Source organism: Fundulus heteroclitus, chromosome 10 (assembly GCF_011125445.2).
Source record: "Fundulus heteroclitus isolate FHET01 chromosome 10, MU-UCD_Fhet_4.1, whole genome shotgun sequence".
NCBI classification, from domain to species: Eukaryota; Metazoa; Chordata; class Actinopteri; order Cyprinodontiformes; family Fundulidae; genus Fundulus; species Fundulus heteroclitus.
In genome coordinates, this window is record NC_046370.1 from 5,022,817 (window position 1) to 5,046,530 (window position 23,714).

The 23,714-nt window shown below is 36.6% G+C and overlaps 1 protein-coding gene across 3 annotated transcripts in view; it reads right to left on the bottom strand.

Moving 5' to 3' along the window:
- Positions 1-23,714, bottom strand: part of atrnl1b (attractin-like 1b) — a 101,524-nt gene that overhangs the window by 16,970 nt on the left and 60,840 nt on the right. For all 3 annotated transcript variants that reach the window (XM_036141819.1, XM_036141820.1, XM_036141818.1), the window contains 5 exons: positions 23,103-23,197; positions 22,773-22,851; positions 19,968-20,125; positions 13,354-13,415; positions 7,840-7,918 (listed from right to left, as the gene is read on the bottom strand). In XM_036141819.1, the coding sequence (XP_035997712.1) occupies positions 7,840-7,918; positions 13,354-13,415; positions 19,968-20,125; positions 22,773-22,851; positions 23,103-23,197 (473 nt within the window). The remainder of the gene's footprint in view (positions 1-7,839; positions 7,919-13,353; positions 13,416-19,967; positions 20,126-22,772; positions 22,852-23,102; positions 23,198-23,714) is intronic.

The window sequence follows — 23,714 nt, forward strand, 5'->3', positions numbered from 1 at the left end:
GTAAAAGATGTCAAGTAGATCACTCAATGTTATAAGTGAAACAAAAGTAAGAATACGGCCTTTTTAAGAACTAGACCAGAGATCTTAACCCAGATGTAAGTACACTCATGGAGTAGAACCAAGGATTAAACGGACAGCAGATAACCAAAATATTTAAAATGAGGGACAGACAATTTATGTATGTATGTATGTATGTATGTATGTATGTATGTATGTATGTATGTATGTATGTATGTATGTATGTATGTATGTGAAAGTGTAATATCGGCAAATATCAGTTATCGGCAATAACAGCAATATAATATCGGATATTGATACAGGTCCAAATTTTTATATCGGTGCACCCCTCTATTTTATCTACTCTATTTTTGTCACCTTTTCTCCATTTTAGCATTTTGTCTCATCTTTTTTCTGTTCCTCGGTTACCTTTCTGTCTCTCTGTCCATTGAACTTGAAAAAATCCGAATATAATATCTAATAAAGTTTTCTGCATATATAAATCAAGTGGAGCACTATGGCGAAAGCAGCAATGCTCCCCTTGTGAAAAATCTGTTGAGCTCTCTTTGGTATGAAGACAGCAATTCTTAATGCTACACTGCCAGACAGGACACATAAAAAATTATTATTATTCAGTTATGTGGTTATATATGTTCTCATGAATCTAACCATTAAACTTAATTAAATGGCCACTCCTAAACTGGTCTACAATATTTGTAGAGCATTTCATCACGACTAAAACTTAAAGACACCTCAATACAGCCATGCCACAGAAATTCAGCTAACGACGAGTCTAAGAGAACCAGGAGGACACAGCAATTCTGAACTCATGCATTTCTAATGATGCTCCACTGATACATTTATGGGACTTTATTGAGTAAATAATAAACTTTTTTTAAAACAACAGCAACCCATCACCAAAGAGCATCACGGTTGATTTTAAAAGGTCTGACAGAGAGGAGCTGCATTAGATAAATCCACGTTTATGTGTGTAACATCTTTGTGATTCTCTCTCGTGAAATGTCAGCACGCCCCTCCCTACTGTTTCCCCCACAGGTAGCTTCAAAGAGGTCAGCCTTTGTCCTCCTATGTGGCATTTAAAGCTGTTGTCTCTTCCTCCTTTGCACCCCACTTAAATCCAAGTCCCATCACTTAACTTCAACCAAAATTATTCAAATTAACCCGTACACCTCCGTTATCGTGTCCCTTTAAACCCAGACAAAAAAAAATAGAAAGCCCTTATCTAATTAATGTTTTTAGTGTGGAGAACAACCAGCCCTTTGAGATAAAAAGCAATTCAAGGAATTACTTTGTGGTTTCCAGAAACCCTTTAGAATTGGGTCTTTATTCACAGCCAATTCTCAGAAAAGGAATTTGAAACTATCGCTTGGTTAACTGCAGATCTTCATCTTAAACATGCTTAAAAGAACAACTCCAAGGTAAATGTGCTTCAAGCAATAGGACATGTCTCAAATGACGTCCAATTACTAAATTCAGTACATACACTGCAAAAACACAACTAAAAATAAGTCTCATGTTCTTGAAGTTAGTGTATTTTTCCTTGATTTGAGCAGTCAAGTTTAAATGATCTGCCAATAGAATAAGATTTTTGCACTTAAAATAGGAACAATTCATCTCCATCATCTTATTTCAAGTGCAGTATATCTAATTATCCTATTTTAGGGGTCAAAATACTCATTCCATTGGCAGATAATCTTATTTACCAGCTCAAATCTAGGACAAAAACACAAATTTTAAGAACATTTTACTTATTTTTAGATCAGTTTTTGCAGTGTAGCACTTAAATGTCTAGACCTAATACCAGCGGCTGCAACGTCTGTGCGGGTAGGCTACGTCTATTTTTGCTTTTTTCTCAGCAGAATGAGAACATCAATCACGAGGGGTGTTCATGTGAGCTTCAGTGTTGCATAGTCCGCTTATTTTAGGCAACTTTGGGCTTGTGTTTCTCCAAAGTATCTTGCAACATCATGAGTCGGCCGTTGCGTTTTTTTTTTCTTGGGTTTGTTTGTGAATGTGAAGTCGCTTTTTTTGGGCGTGGCTTTTCTCCCTGACAGGACGCCTTTTTCCGGTTACCGCGCCGCACAACAAGAGCCATTAGCCGGCTGATGTCAACGTCCTCATCCTCCCCGACAACTGGTTTACGAGCAGGAAAAGTTCCCGTGTGTATAAATACCAGCTAAACAGATCTGTGATGATTAGAAGCGCCATCTGTATTACAGTGCGGCGGTTTTCGGCTTGTTTTCATGGACCAAGTCACTTGTTTCTCTCACAAGATTACTGATCGTGTGTGTGTAGCTGAAATGGCATCTGAGTGTCTGATTACAGTGTGATGATTGACTTTGCAACTTTAGAAAACAAGCTGTTTTTAAGTTTTTGCAATAAATCCTATAATAATTTAAATCTCTCTCTCTCTCTCTCTCTCTCTCTCTCTCTCTCTCTCTCTCTCTCTCTCTCTCGTAATTCTACATGGATTCAGCGTGTTTGCTCCATGTGTTTGATCCGTTGTATGAGAGTAGAGGACGGCCTCTCCTACCTTTCTACCAATACGGCTTTCTTTCCGCTCATTTTCAGGCCTTTACATTTTAACCAATGTTTGAGCTGTTCATCGCTGTGTTTCTCGGGTGAAGCGTGTTGAAATGAAGCTCCTGGGACGTAGTCATCTTACAGAATGATTGGTATGGCGGTTGTGGCCATTGTACTTTGTACTCAACTTGTCAGAGCAGCCGGGAAACCGAGCTGTCTCCAGGCAAATGTGACGTCATTTGAAAAACGTCCTATTCAAATCCAACACCATCCCCAATTACAGACACTATTTACAGAAAAGCCAGTAGAGAAAAAAAAAAACATTTAATCAGATGTCCATATGCTCCTTGGCCTCATCAGAGGTTTGTTAGTGGCCCAGCCATTTCTGAAAACTTCCTTAAAACTCATTCAACGTATGTCCTTACACATGAGGAGGGCTCACATGACCGCAGGATTGTAAACCTTCATCCCGTCCCTCATTTTGGCAAACATGGTAAGTGGGGAGACGCATTGGAGAAGAACCAGGGAACCATTTAGTTTACAAGTCAAATCAGACAATCAGCTCATTTTAAACCACACAGGACTGAAGGTTATCCAAGCTCAAAAGACAGAGAGCAAAATTCTACTTATCAATGATCATACCTTCATATTATCGACATGTCTGGGTAAGCATGAAAACTCTGCACTCATTTCACTGTAAGCAATTACAACCAGATGGCGTATTTAGATCTAAAACCTTTTCAGATTGTCTGTTAAATAGACCCTAAAGGGTGCCGTAATTATCTCGGCAAGTGATTTTACTGATTCTTGTATTATGGAAGAGTGGGTTTAAAGATTGCAACATGTGAAGTAGTTTAAAGTCTATTTGCAAAGCTAAAGTACAACTGCAGTGGTGAAAGGCACCCTCTAGGCTTCTATAGCTCTCAGGAAAAGGTTACCAACACACAGCTTCTGAATACAATGTTTCTTTAAAAGTAGGCCAACTGAAAATGCCACACTGTGGAAAGCTACGTGTTTTAGCAGAGTGTTGATATCAAGGATACAGTTAAGCTTAAAAGTATTCATACCCCTTGAATATTTAGATCTAATCTTTAATTTTACCAATATGTCTCTTCTGGTTGGATGTTGCATTAACTATTTGGAGTTAATGGTAGGGAATCTGTGTGTGGGAGAATTTAGGATTAGACTGATGGAAAGGAGGCCTTCCAACCTCAGAGACTTGCAACTCATCCCAAAACATAGATGGCCAAAATACCAGTGGAAACAATTATAATAAAGTTTGATTGCTAAGAAGGGTATTTTATCATTTCTGGGAAGAATTTAAATGTTTTTTGTTTGTTTTTTCTACATTGTCCAATTTCAAATAAATTGTGGGAGAAAAGCAAAATAAAATTGAAAAACATTTATTTGTTTTATTGTTATTAGGAAATGAGATCCGGATATCTATCATCAAATTTAAATGAACAGAACAGAAATAGTCCTTTATGGCCCACGGTAAGAAAATTCAGGTGTTATAGGTAATAATGACAACTAGTTTTACAAATCAGAACAGAGACAACGCCTACACAGGACATGTTTAATCTGTTCTATTTCTGGTCTGCTTCTCTTTCTGGCTTCGATGTTTGCAGGCTGCTGCTCTTCTGCAAACATAAAATACCAATGCTGCACTCTGTTTTGGGAATCCTGGGAACTCTCCTACGATTGGCTCAGGAACCAGGAAGTAAACACGGGCTACACTCTGAACTGAAGTCGTTCCGTACCGCACCTCTAGTTTTGAAAGGAGAAAAACGTGACTAAGACGTTGTTGATGGAGAGGACGGAGTGTTTAGGGAATGTTACTTCCATCCCAGCCTTAACATTCAATATTAAGAACACTAAATTTCAACATGCCATTCTAATAAAATGTAAATACAACAGAAACTAATCCTCCAACTCGTTTTGCTGGATGAATAAGTAGCTTTAATTTAGAATTAGGTAATTCTCAGTCAGGTTTTACCGCCAACTTCAGCCTAGTTTCGCCCCCTTCTACCTGCCCTCTGTGCACCACAGGACGCGCCATGATCCAACCTTGCGCTTGCCTGTCCAGATGGAAGTGAATGGAGCCGTGTTATCTGTTGCAAACCTGTCTGTGTGATGAATGATGCTGGCTGATGGACCTGGATCGCCAGGCCGTTTATATGAATTGAGTTTAAACAGACGTGATCTTCCTTATATTAGGCAAGCGATGTTCAAGCAATCACGTAGGCTGCCATAACACAGGAGTGCAATAAAGAGTTATTTTCTGTTTTAACCCACTAACTGAACAATGAGGTAACGACTCTGGAAATGAGACGGAGCTGACTGGATCCACTGCTCCAGCCCAAAGCGAGCTCCCAGCACAGGGACTGCGGTTTCTGTCATGGAGAACTAGCTTGGCTCGACATCTGCATCCATGTGAGCCGCTTACTGAAAAACACGTTCAGTCAGAGCGTCCAAAGGACAGGTAATAAAGTCCGGAAAGACCGCGTTGTTTTCAAATCAAGTTGGTAAATTCCTCAGCCCACTGCTAACCAATGTAGCCAATGTCACAATGGCTGGTGGTGGCAGCCAGAATGGAAGGCTGATGCTAACCAACCAATAGGAAGCAGTTGTCCCCTTAAGACAACTTAATTTATTTATTGAGCAATTTATTTATTGAGCACATAATTATTTCTGTATTTATTTCTATATTTATTTTTAGTTAGGACAGGGTCGTCCTCTATTAAAAAAATTGATGATTTGCTTTTGCAGAATTAGGATGCAAACAACACAAAGATTTGGCCAAATTTTGTAACTATGAGTGTTTGGGAGAGTTGGTTTTAATTTTCTAGATTTCCTTTTTCTACAAAGCTATTAGATGCCTTTTAAACTAAAACTTCATATGAATTACATACATCCTACTGGTCATTGTTTGGCAATAACCTAAAAATTATATTTTTTTAATCCATCTCAGCCTCTTCCATACCTGTTAATTCGGTAAAAAGGGTACACCCTGGACAAGTTGCAAATCCATCTGTTTGAAATTCCTTTAAAATGTCATGTTTTATGGCTTTTCACATTGTAAACATATTTTTCAGGCACTTTAAAACAACAAATTTGCATATATCAATCATATAATATATGTATCATCTGTACAAAAAGCAAAGCTGTATCAAAATCCATTGATTAATTTTTGTAGAGTTACTTTAAGTTAAAAATGATCTCTTACATTATTCTGGTACTTTGCGAAGAGAAATAATTGCCTGATTTAACATCAGAACATTGCATAAAAACTTAATATATGTAAACAAAAGTATACAAATGAAAATTATTTAGTGTGATCAGACTAAAATAAACAGAACTCACAGCAAGGCTTAAAAGCATTCCCAAAAACCATGGGAGAGATAAACTGAAGTTTGAAAACGGAACAAATAAGGCTTTAATTTTCTTTCAAGCATAAAAACTATAATCAAAAACCAAAAAAAAAGGAAGTTAGAATCAGTTTAGTCCTGATTTAACCAGTTTTAAAATGACGAGTCCATCTGGGTAAAGAAAAGCTTCAGATCAACTGATGAACCTAATTATTTCTTTTTCTTTCAATAAGTCTTTTTCTGTCCTCATTGGAAGATGGAAATGCTGCAAATCACAGGTATTAAATTGTGAAAGATGAGTTCTGGGAGCATGAGAGGTAATTTTCACACATGGATTATTACCAACAAATCCAGAATTTAATCAATTTTAGAACGTTTTGGCCGTCACTATAGAGAACTATGCATGGATGTTCAACTATACTGTTCAGGATTTCTGAGAAAAAAGCGTGCCTAAATCAATCGCTATGGCACAATAAAAATTGGCACAATCAATAGGACTGGGGATCTGACAAAGAATTAGTGTTTGACATTTTCATTGACCCCATAAAGTGATGTTTTTCTTTGGTCAGCCGAGCAACGGCTCATAGAAGCAGACACAAAAAATGAGCAGAATTTTAAATGGAAACCATCTGCTGACATTAGTTTTTATTGACTTTAATTTTTTTGGATAGGCGTGAGTCAGAGGCAAGGCAGTAATCATTTTTGTTTATTTTCATAAATCAATTAGGGGGATGTGAAATTCTGATCTCGTGATTATCAATGTCATTCCCGAAGTGGGAATGAATTGCGAGAGCTTCATTAACAGACTGCGGGTCATGCAGTGAGACCAAAATACATTCCCGATGTTAAGTATCCAACAGCACCCAGGGGAAAAGCAGATTCACTCCAAAGAGATGGAAACCACAGTCAGTCCAGAAGCTGGAAAAATTTCCAATGCAGTTTTAAATTAAAAGCAGAGAGGTGAATTTGCATTTCTCTGGACCGAATTCTTCTGACCCACTTTTATAATTTCCACTGCCAATCATCCCATCTTTCACCTCTTTTCATCCATATCCCTTTCAATCCACCACTGAATATTAATCATTAATATCTCCTCTCCTTTTTCATCCCTACTGTCTGCTTCGTTCCTCCCCCTTTCCACTGGATGAAACCCCACACTACGCTTGAATAATCATATCCACTTTCAGTCAAATTGTTATTGATCCAACAGCTGAACAAGATTTTACTGGTACCTTATTAAAGCCTTCTTTAACAGTTACCAAAGAGAAGTTCATAAAAGAAGCTAAAAGCCGTTGATATCCCTCATTTACCCCAGAAACATTTCATTAAAATTCCAGTATGTTGAATCCCAGATGTTTACCACATACTTTAGAATACACTGCCTACCATATTTATATGATTGCAATGCATTATGGATTCATAATGCACACTGGAAAGACAGACTTTTTAAATTGTGACCTAAACAGTGAACATTCAATTAAATAACTTTTTTTCTGCTTTGTTAAAATAATAAACACATACAATTGGAAACATACACCTGCTTATAGCTGTTGCCTATATAAGCATAAAGAAAGGATCTCAATCACAAAACATGCAGACTGATATTAATTACTATGTAATTTTTCAGAATTGAACCCTCGATCTTTCTAAATAAAAATAAAGAATAGATTAAAGAAACGAGAGTAAAACCGATGGCACGGTTTTAGCATTCATATTCCATTAACTTCAGCTACAATTCCACACATAATCAGTACCCAACTTCAATGGCCAAGACTGCCAAACAGGACTGACAAGCTGAGCTGGTAAACTGTCTGACTTTATATTTATATTACTTTAAGGGAAATGCGACTCCATTTGCAGATCTGCATTCACTCACACGACTTTCATAAACATCATTCAGTCACTTCTGATTTACACGTCATGAACTTACTTCTCTGCGTCGTGATGCCCAGCAGGTCTGCTTGATCTTCCACACCACTGCTGCCACCAGGAGCAGAGACAGAAAGCAACTGGGAGGGAGGATGAGAAACGAGCAAGATTATTATTATTATTATTAAGAAAAACGTCTCTTTTTCAAGTTGTTTATCTTTTTCTTTACAACAGCAGTTAGATTCACAATAAGACACACTGTAGGAATAAAATTTGTTTTTTTGTATTCAACTTCTAGCCTTTTAGAGGATTTTAATTTTTTTTTTAGATTCTTTTTGCTTTTGTGAAGCACATATTTTGAGTTTGAATGTGGTGAAAAGCACAGCAATATCAGAAAAATAGATAATGCAAACCCAAATCTGTGAAATGTAGTTGTAACTTCAAGAAACACAAAAAAGCGAGATGATTTGAGAAGGTAAAACTTAAATCTCTCCTCAGACTGAATTATGTTGGCCGATTACTTGGATTAATAACCCAACGCTACGATCATTCGTCAGAGGAAAGTCAGCGAGATCCAAGCTTATCTGGGAGGGACAAGTTGACTGATTGAGAGCTTCCACTTCATTATCCTTTCGACATGTAATGTAGAGATGATTATGCACTAAAGAGAGCGGTTTTAAGAGCTGGTCAAATCGTGATGTTTGAGATTTCATATAGAATTTCTCAAAAATTCATTAGAATATATCTTACTCTTTTTAATGCTCTAGTCTTTAGGAACACAAAATAAAAGGTTTCTGTTCCGATCCAGGAAACAGAAAATGTGGTTCCTTCATTATAATTATAGAAATATCATTATTATAATAAATAGGCAGTGGAAAGACACTAGGCGTGAAAAATGTAAGGTTTTAAAACCACTAAAATGTAACAGTGTTTTTTTAACATATAAAGCCCTTTAAATTAGATCCCAGAGTAAATATTGGCATTTTAAAGCCTTTTCTCTAACTGTATGGTGCAATGAGTACTACGGCACTGGCCCCCTCACACCCCAAATGCTCCACACTGCCACTCAGCTGGCTGAAAGAAGGCAACAACACTTCCCTCTCGCTTACACAAAAAAACAAACTGGACATTTTAGAAATATTTCCAGCCAATTAGCTAAACTATTTATCCAGCTGATTCAGCTTATTATGCCTGTGATGGAATATCAAGAGAAGAGAAGACTACATCTAATAAAGCGCTGCACAATAAGCACATTTTCTTCAAAGGTAATGGGTTGTATAGTTTGGATTTATGTCTTACGTGCATGAATGCACAAAATAATGTCTTACTGCAAGTAAATAATATAGTGTGTTATTTTAGGGGTGGTGAAAAGTAATTAGGTTTCTCTTCTATCATTAAAAGGATTGTTTTATGTCTTAAAAAAAAACTGTGAAATTGAATTAAGCCTATTACAGTTAAAAATCTCAAACTAATCCAGGCTTATTCACCAAACATGTATTTCTGGCCAAAAACTGTAGTCCAAGCACATGCCTTAGGCCCCAGTTTTGCGATGTGTCCACCGGTATAATGAGCAAACATCTCACAGGAGGCAGACAACCATCTACGATATCATGAGCCAATTTGGTTTGGTGTGTAAACTCCAGACCGCCACAAGTTCTCCATGTGTTTGATCAAATGTTTGAACAAGGTGATAACAGCGAAGATCAGCAAACAGAGGAGACAATTGAGGCTGAAGTGCCTAAAAAAATAGCATATCATGCAGAGGAAGCTTAAATCATTTTTACGTCTGCTTTTAGGCAATAAATTTCATAGTTTGTTACAAATATAGCTCAACGCATTCTTTATATTTAGTTAAACATGTGATTTAGCAGGATGTGTTTGTTGTTCAAATATTAGATCATTGAGACAACCATTTCTATTTAACACTCAATACCCATATTGACTTTTATCCACAGTATTCCTGTTTAATAAAAGGAGCAGATCGGAGCTTAGTTTTCTTTTTACATGTTAGCCACTGTTAAACATTTAATTTCTGTAACAAACGTGGCTGCAATTACGCCACAGGGGACAAAAAAATCAGCTCACTTATAGGCGGCTTAACAGATATACAAGAGGCTTTCTAGAATATTAACTCGGTATTAAAAAAAAGAGAATATTTCAGGGTTATAGTGATTCAGCTTTTGAATCATAAATTTCAGAAGGGAAAAAAAGATGAAGTACTACTTTGTGCATCCATGCATCTTAAAGCCTTTTGATTAAAAACAATTCTTGATCTCATAGTAGAAGAAAGAAACGAAAACATTAGCAAAGTCCAGATGTCCGTCCGTCGCTCCTTATCTCTCCTTCAAGGAGCTCTAAAAAGCCCTGTGGGGTGATTTGACATTTTGTCATCAGGCTGATTATGTTTCCCGCAGGTTCAAGTCTTCTCAAATCTGCCCCCACATACACAGACACACTCCGTCTGACACAAAAAAAAACAGCTCATTAGTGAATCAGTGCTTTTCTGTTTTCTTCGGTTTATGGGTCAGTGAGAACTGGACAACACAGATACAAACAAAGGCTAAATGGGATTAGTATGACCTGCCTACCAAATGGGGAAAAACACAAACAGTTCACTTCATTTTTGTGGAAAATGATGCATAAAATTAAGCAGACGAAAATGAAACACTAAGATTCAGGTGGGTGAAGCTTAAAATAACAAGGTATTTGCAGAATAAAAGTGTATATTTGTTGTAAATTGAGAGGAAAAACCTAACTGATGGATAAAATACAATACTTAAATCTTTTAAAAAAAAAATATGTAGCTTTTTAAGTATGATGTTTTTACTCAAAAGGAAAACAGCCAGCTGGTTAAACTTGTGTTTCTTATGTGGGGTCAGTGGAGCGACTCATTTATGAAGAAATAATGGCTTCATAAATTAGATTTTTGTTGAAATGACTTTGTGAAAACAAAACAAGAAAATGTGTATCGATGTTCCTGCCAACTGTTGACACTCCAGGCTTGAATAATACCCCCAACTTGCACATATGGGGTCAGTAAACGACTCACTGATTTCTGAAATTTCACAGTGAAAACCCATTCTGTTAGCAATCACAGATAAGGGGATGTTGCAGCATATTTTTATTGTTTCATTTCTTCTCTTCTCAAACTACCTGCTAAAACATCTCCATCCAGGTGGAAATGTCCTGATGTCTGTAAGAAAGCTGAAGCTTGGGCTGTATAGGACCTTCAAAGATGAGACCTTAAGATGCTTGTCATTAAAGGGTTGGATAATTATGAGACTAAACCTATCAATAAAAGTGGCATTATGTCGATAATTTGGAGAAATGTTTGCTAAATTAGTTGTGTTGAGTTATCTTAATTGCTCTTTTTTATGTATTTACTGGAAACAGTTTCTAAATTATGTATTTAGCAAATAACAAAAAAAAAAAAAAAAAAATCACCCAATGTTTTTTTTTTTGCTTTAATCAATATTAATATTGGTTGAATTATTACAATTATTGATTCTAATCATCTTTAATTCAAGTCAACATTTCTGTGCTTGATTGATGCTAATCAATCTAAATCCTAAAAAGATTATAGAAATCTTCTTTCTTCCCCATTTCAATAGTTAAGGATTCATCTTCCAGACCAGTTTTAATAGATTATGAGACTGACTGAGTTTTGAAGATTGTTATAAATTTACAAATCTTAATATTGCATAACTGACCAGTCAGAAAAGTTGGAAGCAAATAATAAAGTCCACCCAAACGATTGGGTTTAATCCAATGATTAGTCCTTAGAGTGTAGTTATGAAAAATATATTTTTGATTTAGGAATTTAATATAAAAAGGCAATAATTGTTTGATAAAATAAAGCTTCTTTGAACATGGGTAGTTTTTTGTGTGACTGACATAAGCAGCTTCCCGTTTAAAAGGACTCCTGATTCACCCGTTCATCCTGCAATGTGATCAGCCGGAGGCACAAGCTAACTGACTGTGTGACAGCTTTCCTGGAAACGTATTGTGGACCGGGCGCTGATGGACAGACGCCTTAGGCAGAGCCTGCCGTTTATGCCTTCTGTGATGTCTGCACACAGAACTTGGGGAAACCGGAACCGCACACTTTCAAAAGCAAATGAACGCATGTGGAGCAGCTTCACAGAGCTTGTGTCCTCAATGATAAGACAAGCTATGACGCTGGACGGTACAGGTATGGGAAAAAGTATTCAAGCTTCAAATCTTTACAGTATGGACCAAAATGAAATTAAAAGCATAAATGCGGAAATCATAAACACATCATCTTTATGTACTCAGACCTTAATGTGCTCTTGAAACAGCTCGACTTACTCATTAGAAACATTATAATGACGAAAGACTTCAGTCAGAGCTCTGAGCAGGGAGGGAAAAAAAATCATTAAGTACCCTCACATCTTGATCACCCACACCTTCTCTCTAGATGCCACTCACAGAGAATTATGCACCTTCTTAAAGTGTTACTGGTAGTTAATTTGCCACTTTAGAACAAGGGAAAATTCTATATACTTGGTTAAGAAGGGCTCAAGTAACTCAATAAGTAGAAAGAAACATGGATGTAGAATGAAGAGGTGGCTAATAATCATTCTTGACTGATTAAGGGCATTTAAAGTGTAGCTTATATAAACAATTAAGAGCAAAACATCTTTCTGGGAACGTTTGATGAATTTTCCGTGATTTTCTGAAAATAAGCATTTAGTTTGAGTTAAAAAGACATCTAAACGAAAGAAGTGAGATTGATGTTGCTAAAACTTCACATAACGATGAAGTTTTAGTAAGCCTGAAACACAAAATGCACTTCTTTACAAACCAAGGACCAAAGCAATAATATAAAAAAAAAAAAAAAAAAAAAAAAAAAACCTAAAAAAAAACAAAGCCACTGGTTCTTCAGTTCAGTTGTTAAACCTCTTCAGTGTGAGTGGTCAAAATATGAGGACGGCTTAGAACAAGTTAGCGCTTTGGGTTAAATTTTCGTCAGATTTTATGGAGATACTCAGGTTACATGGCTAACTTATTCAAACAGGATGTTCTTAAGTCTTTCCCATTTTAAAGAGTGGCTAGTTTTAAAATGTACCTCACGATTAAAAGATTGTAGGCATCAAGCAATTTAAAAATGTAAAATATTGAACGATTGAAGATACTTTGATTATAGGAAATGTTAGGAGAGACAATAAATGTGGTGATTTTGAAAGAACAATTGTTTTTAACCTTCGTTGCACCCACTGCTTAATGTGCTCAAATTTAGGGTTAGATTTTTCAAACAAATATATGTGAAATTATTGTTAGTCCAGAATTTATTTTGGGCCTTTTCAAACATTCACCAGGAATGTCGTGATGTGTGGAAGGTAAAGTATGTAAGAGGGATTAAAGACTGTAGAGTAAAGGCACCCTGCATCCAAATTGGAATATCCTTCAAGAAGCCTGGGGGAATACTTCTTAAAGCCATTTTTAAAAGGAGATAAAGTTTACCTGGGAAAGTTCAGTCTATATGTAAAAAGTGAAGGTGTAGGAAACTGTAATATTAACATGTTCTATATCCATTAGTACAGTAAACACTTACCTGAAAAACGTCACAAAGAACTGGACAAGGTCCATAATACTGTTGTGTTGGGAGAAGGCAATCTATGGGAGAAAAAAAATAAGACAAATTAGGAGTTTCTGAGATTCATTTTCAAATAAAGTCTGAAAAATGTAAGTATTGGTTAAAACAATTATATCAGCAAATAAAAAAAAAATAACAAAAATATACACATCTACAACATAGATCGATCATTTATATATATATATATATATATATATATATATATATATATATATATATATATATATATATATATATATATATATATATATATATATATATATATAAATTTATTTTCCATTAAACCCAAATTGCTGCCTTTGGCTATCCCAAACTCTGACATTGTGTAGAGGTAAATGTGACATGGCGTACACAGGCCAAGTCAGCGCTGACAACCAGGTAAGCCTGCAAAAGGTCACTGATTCACTTGGAGACTAGTTGTTAAAATCCGCGTCAATAAATAAATAAACTGGCCTGATGCAATATGGTGGATAGAGATGACAAAAAGATAGAAGTTTCTGGCAGATGACATCAAAATTCATTCGATCACCAGGATGGATGTGGAGTGAGGGAATGGCCTGACCTGCAGCTAAGTGATCTAAACAATAGTCAGGTCAGGGTAGGTTTGCACAGCGACATTTGGACATTTCTTCAATTTACCAAAGCAGATGCAAGTCAAAAGGAGCATGGTTTTACGATGAAGGTCGTACCACAGTTATAATTAAATAACTCAATAAAACATATTCCAACTATAGCTATGGACCTAATATATCATGTAAAGATTCTCAGCTTTCATTTGGGGGAGTCCTGGATGATTAGGAGTTTTGGCTCCTTAATGTGTGCCTCCCTCCTTTTTTTTAAATTCATTGGACAGTTGACTTAAAGGCTGTTTCGTGGCCAGGTCTGTACAATTCTTTGTTATGTCATCATTTAAGCAGATAAAAGTCCTGGAGTTGATCTGAGGTGTGGTGCTTGCATTTGGAAGATTTTGCTGTGAACAGACAAAATGTGGTCAAAGGAACGCTCCATGCGGATGAAACGAGCAATCCTGAAGCAGCAAAAACAGGAATAATCAGAGAAATTGCTTCCATTTCTGGAGTGGCCATAAGGAGAAGAACCAGGTCTTATCTCTACCAGGATAATGGCAAGCAAAAAGTATGGAGAAGGCTTGGATCAGCTTATGATCCAAAGCATACCACATCCTCTGAAAAACATGGCGGAGGCAGTGTTGTGATGGCTTGGCCTTAGAACAAACAGCTCCTTTTTTTTTTTTAAATCAATAATGCGACAAGACAGAATTAGCTAAATTAAATATGACGTGTTCAGAGACGTTCTATGTGCTAAAATCCAGCTAAATGCAGTCAACCTGATTGGGCGGTGTTTCATAGGAAAGATGGACAATGATCCCCGAACATTCAGCCAAAGCAACCCGGGAGTTTATTAAAAGCAAAGAAGTTGAATACCCTTGAAAGGCCAAGTCAGTCACCTGATCTTAACACAACTGAACGCACATTTGACTTTTTAAAGACTCAACTTCAAACAGAAAGGCAGACCAACAGGCAGCCACTGAGAGCTGCTGCAGTAAAAGCCTGGCAGAGCTTTAAACAGGAGGAAACCCAACAAGATGTCAGTCTGTCACTGCTAGCAAAGGGTTTACAACCACATATTAGAAATTAAAATTTCTAATTTAATTTCTCCAATTACTGTTGAACTTGTGAAATGAAGGAATTGTGTTAAAAAACAACTAGTCTCACACATTTTTATACAATATCTTTGTACAACTGAATTTATTCACTGTGGTGATGCACAGAACCATAATTAGAAACAATTAGAAAAAAAGTTGTTTCTGTTCAAAAAGCAGACAGCAGCAGCAATAAATAAAAGCAGGACCCCTTGCACAGCAAGAAAAGCATCTTTTAAGTGAGAAATGCTAAGGCTTTAGGATAAAAGTCATTTAATATTATAGATTTTATCAAATCACCTTGAGAAATTCACCCACAGACAAAGAAAAACAACACTACTACAAATAAAATGACCAGATTAGACTTCAAAAAGATTCTTGAAAAATGCACAGCACATTTAAAACAGAAATATTTAGAAACATTACATTGCAAAGCTATTCACAGCCCTTGAACTATGTCACGTTGTGTCATGTTCCAGCCACATATTTCAACGTATCTGACTGCGATGTTGTGTGATCAACCGACACAAAGTAGTACATAAACCTGAAGTGAAAGGAAAATATGCAGTTTGTAAAAAAAATGTCACTATTGAAAGTGGTGTACATTTGTTATCTGACCCCATTTAGTCTAATACGTTTAATAAATTCCAGAGAGTCGCCCAGCCTGCAGCCTTCAGCATCTACTACAACCTGCTCAAAACAGCAAAGCTGCTCAGAAATGATGGAATCAGCATGGATCTAAAAACAGAGCAACGATATTAAAAAAATAGAAAAAAAAACTCCACCCATTGGGACTCTGGTAGGGGGTTCAACTCCCAGCAGACAACCTGCCTAATGTTTCCGATCAAAGCCTAAACACATGTTAGGATTCCCTAGTGAAATATCTGGCATAAATCCAAAAGATGGCAAAAATGTGAAAATTGATGTTCACCGACCCTCTCTAACTCATCTGGCTGACCCTGGGCTTTTATTGCTAAGAAGAACGGCTTCTGTCTCTAGATACGCAAAGCTGGCAGGGAGCAGAAGGGATGGGTACAAAAGGTTCAGGGTTTTAATTCGTAAAAAAAAAAAAAATTTTTAAAAGAGTCATGATATTTCTATGTCATAGTTATGTGCTACTTTGATTTGGTCTGTTGCATAAAATCTCAATAAAACTTTGAAGTTTCAGAGGATTTAACGCATCTGCAACGTGGATTAAAATCAACGAACCTGTGCAATCACAATGGGAAGACAAGCTGAAAGGAGCATTACAAAACATTCTATACTTTAACAGATGTTTATGAAGACATGTGTTTAAAATAATGTGGGGAAAAGTAGAGCAGTCAAATAAATTTTAAAGTATCGAAACATTCATCTCAGATTTTACAAAAAAAACAAAAGGCTGATCAGGTAGTGGTGCATGATACAAACGACCTAAGACACTGCAAAAGGCATTCAGGGAATTTTAGAGGAGAAACAAATATTTTATATTTGTAAAGCTTGGCGATTAGCAGGAGTTATGGGCAAGGAATTTCCTTCCAGTTGCTTTTTATTTATTTGTGAGCATTTACAGAATAAGACTAGGAAGCGTTAAAGGAAAACAGACTAGTTTGGATTGTTTTAACACCTACAGATGACAACATAATAAAAGTGCTAGATAAATAATATGCTGATAAGAATCTAAATTTATATGAAACAAGTCATTTTAAAAAGAACGGACGCCGCCTATTGATGATTTGTGTATTGTTGCCTAAAAGGCAACATGGCCAGTGAATAATGAGTCAGGAATATGGTTCATCTTCATTAAAGGACAGATTACAGACAGCCCTGGCAGCTAAATCATATATGATAGGCCACATCGTGGTGACAAGTCATTATCTGCTACAGATGCTGTGCAGCCATTCTGCCCTGAAAGCATTTAGAACCACAAAAACAATGTCATCTGCAGCTGTATTGAGCCTCTGATTGGCAACATGTAGTCCTGGGTAATGGAGCGCGATTTCTGCTTTTAGGAGCGGACCATTTGCGTCACAATTGTTGCTCTGAATGGCGATTTTAAAAGTGGACGGTACGAAATGACTAAAAGGAAAAATAGAGGTTACCACTAGTTGTTTAAACAGGAACCAATAATGGCATTACTCATTTATAGTTTCTGTAATAATGAGCCACTGAGAAGCATACATGGTGAAGGAGCATGGTGCTTATTTTGGTTAAGAATCTTTATTGTGCTAAACTCCTGAACAACTCCATTACCCTCCTAAACTTTGGCCACCTTTGACTTCACTCCACATTATTAACAAGAAAATGAGAACCGGTGATCTGAAATGCGATGGTCACTGACACGGCTAACGTGAAAAGTACAAATGATTGGCTGGCTTTTAAATAAGTGGGACGTTTCTGTTTGGTGCTTAGAAAACTTGCCTCTCACTTGATATGAACTCAAAGCACTATATGTAGGGTTAATTTACTTTCCATGGGCTCATCTCAGCTAGTCGACTGTACGGTTAAAAATCATTCCCTTTTTCTGAGAACTAGGCTAGTATTGTGTGAAGCGAACGGTACCTGCATACGTTTCAGGGTAAAATTTCACATTTAAAGACTCAGACTTTCACAAAGCCCAGCTTTTTCAAGAAAGTTTTTAAATCAAAGCTGCAAAAAAATGTTGGAATAGATTCACAGCATATACAATAAAACCAGAAAGACGAGAGGATGGATAGAAATGAGAAATATATATCGAGGGAAGGATGGATGGATGGATTGGATGAAATTTTAGCGAGTGGATCATTGAATGAAGTGTGGAAAACAATAATTTTTCCACACTTTTCTTTTTTTAAATCGCTTATTTGACGTGCTTGAACCTTGAAAACAAAGACGAGCCCACTCTCAGGTTTTGCCTCGTCTCAACCAGCTCTCCACTCTCAGCCCAGCATCGCGCGGCCCAACCAGGAAAGAAGCCTTATCCTGTAATAGAAGCTATTTGCTTTTATGGCGTGGGCTCACTCCATAATAAGTAAGTGACTGTCGGCCAGGAAATTTAATAGAAAACTATTACTGGGCCACCTCCACAGATGGACCATCCCCTAAGATGTTATTAACTCAAGGTGGTCCACTCATCCTCCATGCGATGTGCTGCGACAGGATATAAAAATCAATATGTGGGAGAGGGCTAATTAACAAAAAGGCTACTGTGTGCTATTATTAGTAATCACTGATCCTATCTAGAACTATCAGATTTCTGAGTAAAAGCCTTCCTATCTTGCCAAAACGAACACAGTTGGTAATAGTAGAAGGGTTTCTTCAGAGCTGGGCAATAAGTTTGACTTTTTTTTTTTTTTTTTTTTTTATAATCCGCTGAGCATGGGTTAGACAAATTTCATCATAATATATCCATGAAATAATTTGTTGCTTTCTGTATTTGTCTATCAACATGAATTAATTTAGCAAATCATTTTTAATTTTATTTAGCAAATAATTTTTCATTTTATAAACAAGTAAAACACAAAGATGGAGAGGAAAAAGATAAATTGATTGATCATTCATAAGATATCGGGTGGTGTTCCTAATTAGCTTGCCTGTTTTAGGTCTCACAACATTTCTACAGAATGAATTCTATATTATTTATGTTTTGAAATATGCTTTAAGATTATCTTGATGTATTTGTTAGAATCTTTTTATGGTTCCTTTTTTTTATTCCTTTATTGGTTTAAAGACTGTGCGACTTTGCTAAAAATCTAAATTGTGATTTGTTTCAACCATAATTGCGAATTAATTTTGACTTTTCTCTGTATTAACCACAAGCAACAGAAATGGCTGTAGATAAAGTCGTTTGTAAACAAGACCTATTTAAAACATGAAATTTAACAGTTTTTTTTTCATTAATCAGAATATTCTTATTCAAGAGAACATAAAGTGCAAAGAGCAAACAAGTCCATGTATTAAACAGTTTGACTGGTACTTAATGTTATAGTGAGATTCCTGAAAGTTTCTGGTAAAAAAAATGCAATGATTATATAAACTCTAAAACAAATATTAAAAGTAGATTATCTCATACCTGCAACTCTCTTCCATTCCATGTGGAGCAAAAACCCAATTTAAACATATTACAGACGTGTCTTATCCATTGTTACATTGCCAAATATACAGACCTCTGAAATTGGTAAATTGTGTTTTTTATAAAGTTGCGATTATAATGCAAATGCGATTAATTGTCCAGCCCTAGTTTCAAATCATTATTTTAGTTTCATAGGGAGCCAGGGGTCACACAATGCACTAAATGCAAATTACAAACCTGAAACTCATCCATCATTACCTATAGTTAAGGTTGAAATAATTATATAAAAATAATTCCCTCAATTTCTTTACTTGTATTCTCTTTAAAAATGCTTTTTGCTTACTTTTATCTCAATGAGCACCAATGCATCAATTCCTTAAATCCTGAAATCATTAATTTGTTTCCATCCTTCACACTTCTTTGCAATCCGGCTGCAAATAGCTGACTCCAACTTTACTTGATAATTAGATGCTAGCCCTATCTATTATGATCCTTTTGCAGCTCACATCATGTAATGTTGGAGCACTTCCCGAAATATATGAAGTTGATTTTATTTTTTAGTCCACTAGTTTAATTAGACTTCTTTTTCTCCTTACATGTATGCAGACGTTTTGAGTGTTTCTTGGTGTTTGCAAACCTGACAGAACCACCCTTGAATAAACCTCTTTCTAAGTGGACCTTTAAAGCCCTGCCTAAATGGATGGCATTCAGAATCATCCCTTTATATTTGTCTACAAGGCTTTCACCGAAGGGTTTTTGCAACTTTGAGACAATTAGAGAAAATGAAACGCCATTTTTCCGGTGTTAATTCTTAACCGGTCCCAAAATCCAATCCTCTGGCGAGCATTCGAGCAAAATTCATGTCTGAGATGTTGTTCCTACCTGGATCTTGATGGGCCATGAGAAGTTACTGACGTACACATAGAACGTGATGTTAGGGTTGCTCCTGAAGGTGAACTTTTCACAGGAGAAACTGTCCTTGTACTCCTTGATGTTTGTTTTGGACACGATGGGCACCTCCTCTCCAGAGATGGTTCCAGCTGTTGAAACAAAAGTGTTCGTTTTCACTACAGAGCCATTTAGCTTTTAATAAAAATAAATATATAAAAAGCTTACACATTGAGATGGAGGTGCTTTGGCTGCAACATATTATTATAAATGCATTAACATGTTTATTTGTCCATTTCAAACAACAGGAGAGCACTCATGCGCAATTATCATTATTTCTTAACTGCATTCAACTTTGTTGCTGTTAACAAAAAACAGTATTACACATGGCAATTATATTTTACACTTAAGTGGATACGGATGTGGGTAAAAAGCTCAGCTTGAACAAGTGACAAAAGTCCCTTTCCTGAACTCAGGACCCCACAGCTTTATGCCGATGTGAAACCCAAAATTTCCCATTTAATGTCCGCAGACTGCAGAAATGCTACCAAAATAAAGCCATGATTCATAAATGCCTCTGTTTCTATTGTTTGTATGTGAATGATATTTTTGCGCGATGACTATTAGAATGCCCATCTTAACATTAAAAGTAAGTTTTCAAGAACTGGGGTTAAAAATAACCCGTTCAGCATTCGTCTTTATGTTCCGAATCATTTCTTTTTCTTCTTCGTGTCAGTGCTTTCTCGGCATTGATATTCCAACCCACAGCTCTGAAACAAAAGCAGCAAAAATGACAGCTTGAGTGTCGCTACGTGAGCATGTTTATCTTAATTGAAATCACCCCCCACCCCTTCTTCCCTCCCCACCTAAAGGCGCCTCTTGCTCTCGTCAATTGTGAAGAGGCTTTCTATTCCTTTTGAGACAAAACATCTGTGCCAAAGAAAAGGCGGAGGGGGGGGGACCCGAATTCAAATATTAATGGCGGCGTGCTGAAAAAGTTAAGGTTGGCCAGGAGAACAGTTTGGGGTTAATGTGTTTTAGTGGCCAGAAAATGTCAGTGTTGGGGGAACGCAGAGAGGGCGCCAGATGACTTGGGAGGAAGAAAGGGAGAGCGGGAGATAAACGGCGGTACCGGACGACTGCAATGTCCTTGGGTGTCTTTCCACAGACGACCTACAGCATCCAGTCAACGGATGTTAAGCTTTGGTTAAATACTGTATTATAAATTTGCTGTCACATGAAAACCAACATAAATATATACAATAAAAATTAAAAAACTCTAAAATTATTAAACAAGAAGTTTGGAACAGACTACTTTAAAAAGGCAAATGGGACATTTTAGAGACCGAACACCTAGAAATCTTCCAAGCATCAAACAAACAAAATCACAAGTGGGCTTTTCATCCTTTGTCAAGGCAGAAAAGTCATTTTAAAAAGCCCTTTTCTGAAACAGAGTGTTTGGAACCGTCTATTTCTAAAATGGATTTGCACTTTCATTTGTGCAGCGATGACATGCCGTCTGGAACCTCGGAGTCCCACCGTCTGTGGATGCAAACACAAAACGGACTGTTTCCTGGACAAAAAAAAAAAAACAACAGCCTTTCTAACAGAATATGTCAGAAAGGTCTGTGGCCACTGGTTGGGAACACAGAAAAGATCGTGTGTGGGAGGGCATTATGAAAGTAAGCAGGTAAAAAGGAAGAATTTGTTTTTGCTCACCAAAACAGTCTCTTTTAGAAACACTTTATGCCCCATGACAATGAAACAATCAGAACTAAGGAACACCGTCTATGCCACTGATATGACAGACAGCTCTAGCAGTGAGTCAGCAGCCAGACCATTAAGGTGACTTTGACTGATGTTTGAGAGAATAAAGTTTCTTAGGTTAGAAAAACCCCCGGGGTTTTTTTTTTTTTTTTTTTACTTTTTATGTGTACCCTGTCCAGACAAATGACTTAAATGCTTGCAGATGTCTCAGGATTGCTTTATTAAATTGAAATCAAAAAACGCTCTGTTGACAAGTCTTCCTACATCCTAACAATCAATAGCAGAAGAAGCAACTTGTTCTTTTCTCAGTGTCTGAGCCAAATGAATGACAGTTTATCAGTGTTTCATTTTTCAGCCTTAGCCAGAATTTACTTTTTCCCCCCCAATAACAAAAAAAATATTCTTGTAAGAAAATTGTAGGGGGACTTGAAGAGTTTCCAGCAGTGGAGTTAAACCCTTTTAAGTATAACAAAAAACAAAAAACAGACTAATTATGTGTGAAGGTGTTATATCTTCAGATGCTTTGACTGACTGTGGCCATGTTGCGCACAACTTCTGCACAGCTTGCCATTATAAAATAAAAACACTATTCTGTTGGCATAGCTGTTACGAGAAACACTTTTGGAATTTTTGTTGGAGTTTAATGTTTTTTTATAAAGATTGAATCGCAATTGAAAGAAAAAGTTGAACAAATATTATATTAGAAAGACATAATTTCATTCAGTGTCATTGCTTTAAAGTGAAAATGTGTTAATTTCCTGACCCAATCAAAACTAAAGGCATCTAATCAGCACTTCTGTGTGAGTAGAAACTTGGATAACGTTCCAGTAAACTGCCGCACAATATCTGTTAAGTAAACCCTTTCTTGCAAGCAAAATATTGGCAAAAAGAGATTAAAATTGATTTAGCTACATATAATCTGTCAGCCTTGTTTAAGAGGAATGGTGACTGAATTCAAGCTCATTTGACTGGAATTAAAGTGCCATTTAATTTTAATTTGCACGGAAAAACATCATTTAAGCACAAAAGTACCTGTTGAACCCACGGACCACGTGATGTTGAGATTAAAGTTGTTTGATGCATTGATGGACATGTCCAAGTTTTTGTTTGCCTAAGAATGAAAAGCACAAATCCAAGTCATTACCAGGGCGACGATATATATGACAGCAGAAAACAGCAACATAAAAGGAGAAAATGAGAGAAGTCATTATGCAAATATCATAAGGTATAATCATTCATTGCTGCATAAAACATTTAAAACTTAACAACCAATCAATGATTAGTTTTCAAAAAAGATATTTGAAGTTGAGCATTTCACTTGAGAACAACTAGAAGTTTGAGATCTGCTCTTAAAGATGTTACCTGCTCAGGTGAGGCCATGAAGTTAATGGCGGTGTAATGATTATCATCCTCCTGGATGAGGCTGAATGTGAACTGGTAGTCAATCAGGAGGTTATCTATTGGAAAGAAGGAAGAGAGGAAGAAGACAATTGAACATAAGCTAAGTGTTTAAGTGTTAACAGAATGTATTAACCAAGGAAATGTGTTTAGTACAAGTAGAATTACAATCAGCATGATATACTGATTTATGAATCATCCACAAATGTATCCAGACTTACTGTGTATTTAACTGAGACAATGTACAAGCTACTGACCAGTGTGTTGCGTGGCTTTGTCTCAATGACCAAGACATTAGACCTAATTTTCAGTTGCCCCATTAAGCACAAAAGTATTCCTCTGTATCATTTTGGTCAAGATTGCAGGACATGAAGCAGAAGGAGGTTTTCTGTTTCGCAGGCACAAGGTGGGTTTAGCTTGGGGAGATGACAGCAAGCTCAAAATGATCAATAAGAGAAAGAGCTCACTAACAAACCCGGAGACAAAGCTGACCGGTGTCACCCTGAGCATGCTCTGTTACATCTGTGCTCAATGGCCTTTTTTGACTGTAGGGAGTGTCGTGTTTACAAAGCAGCG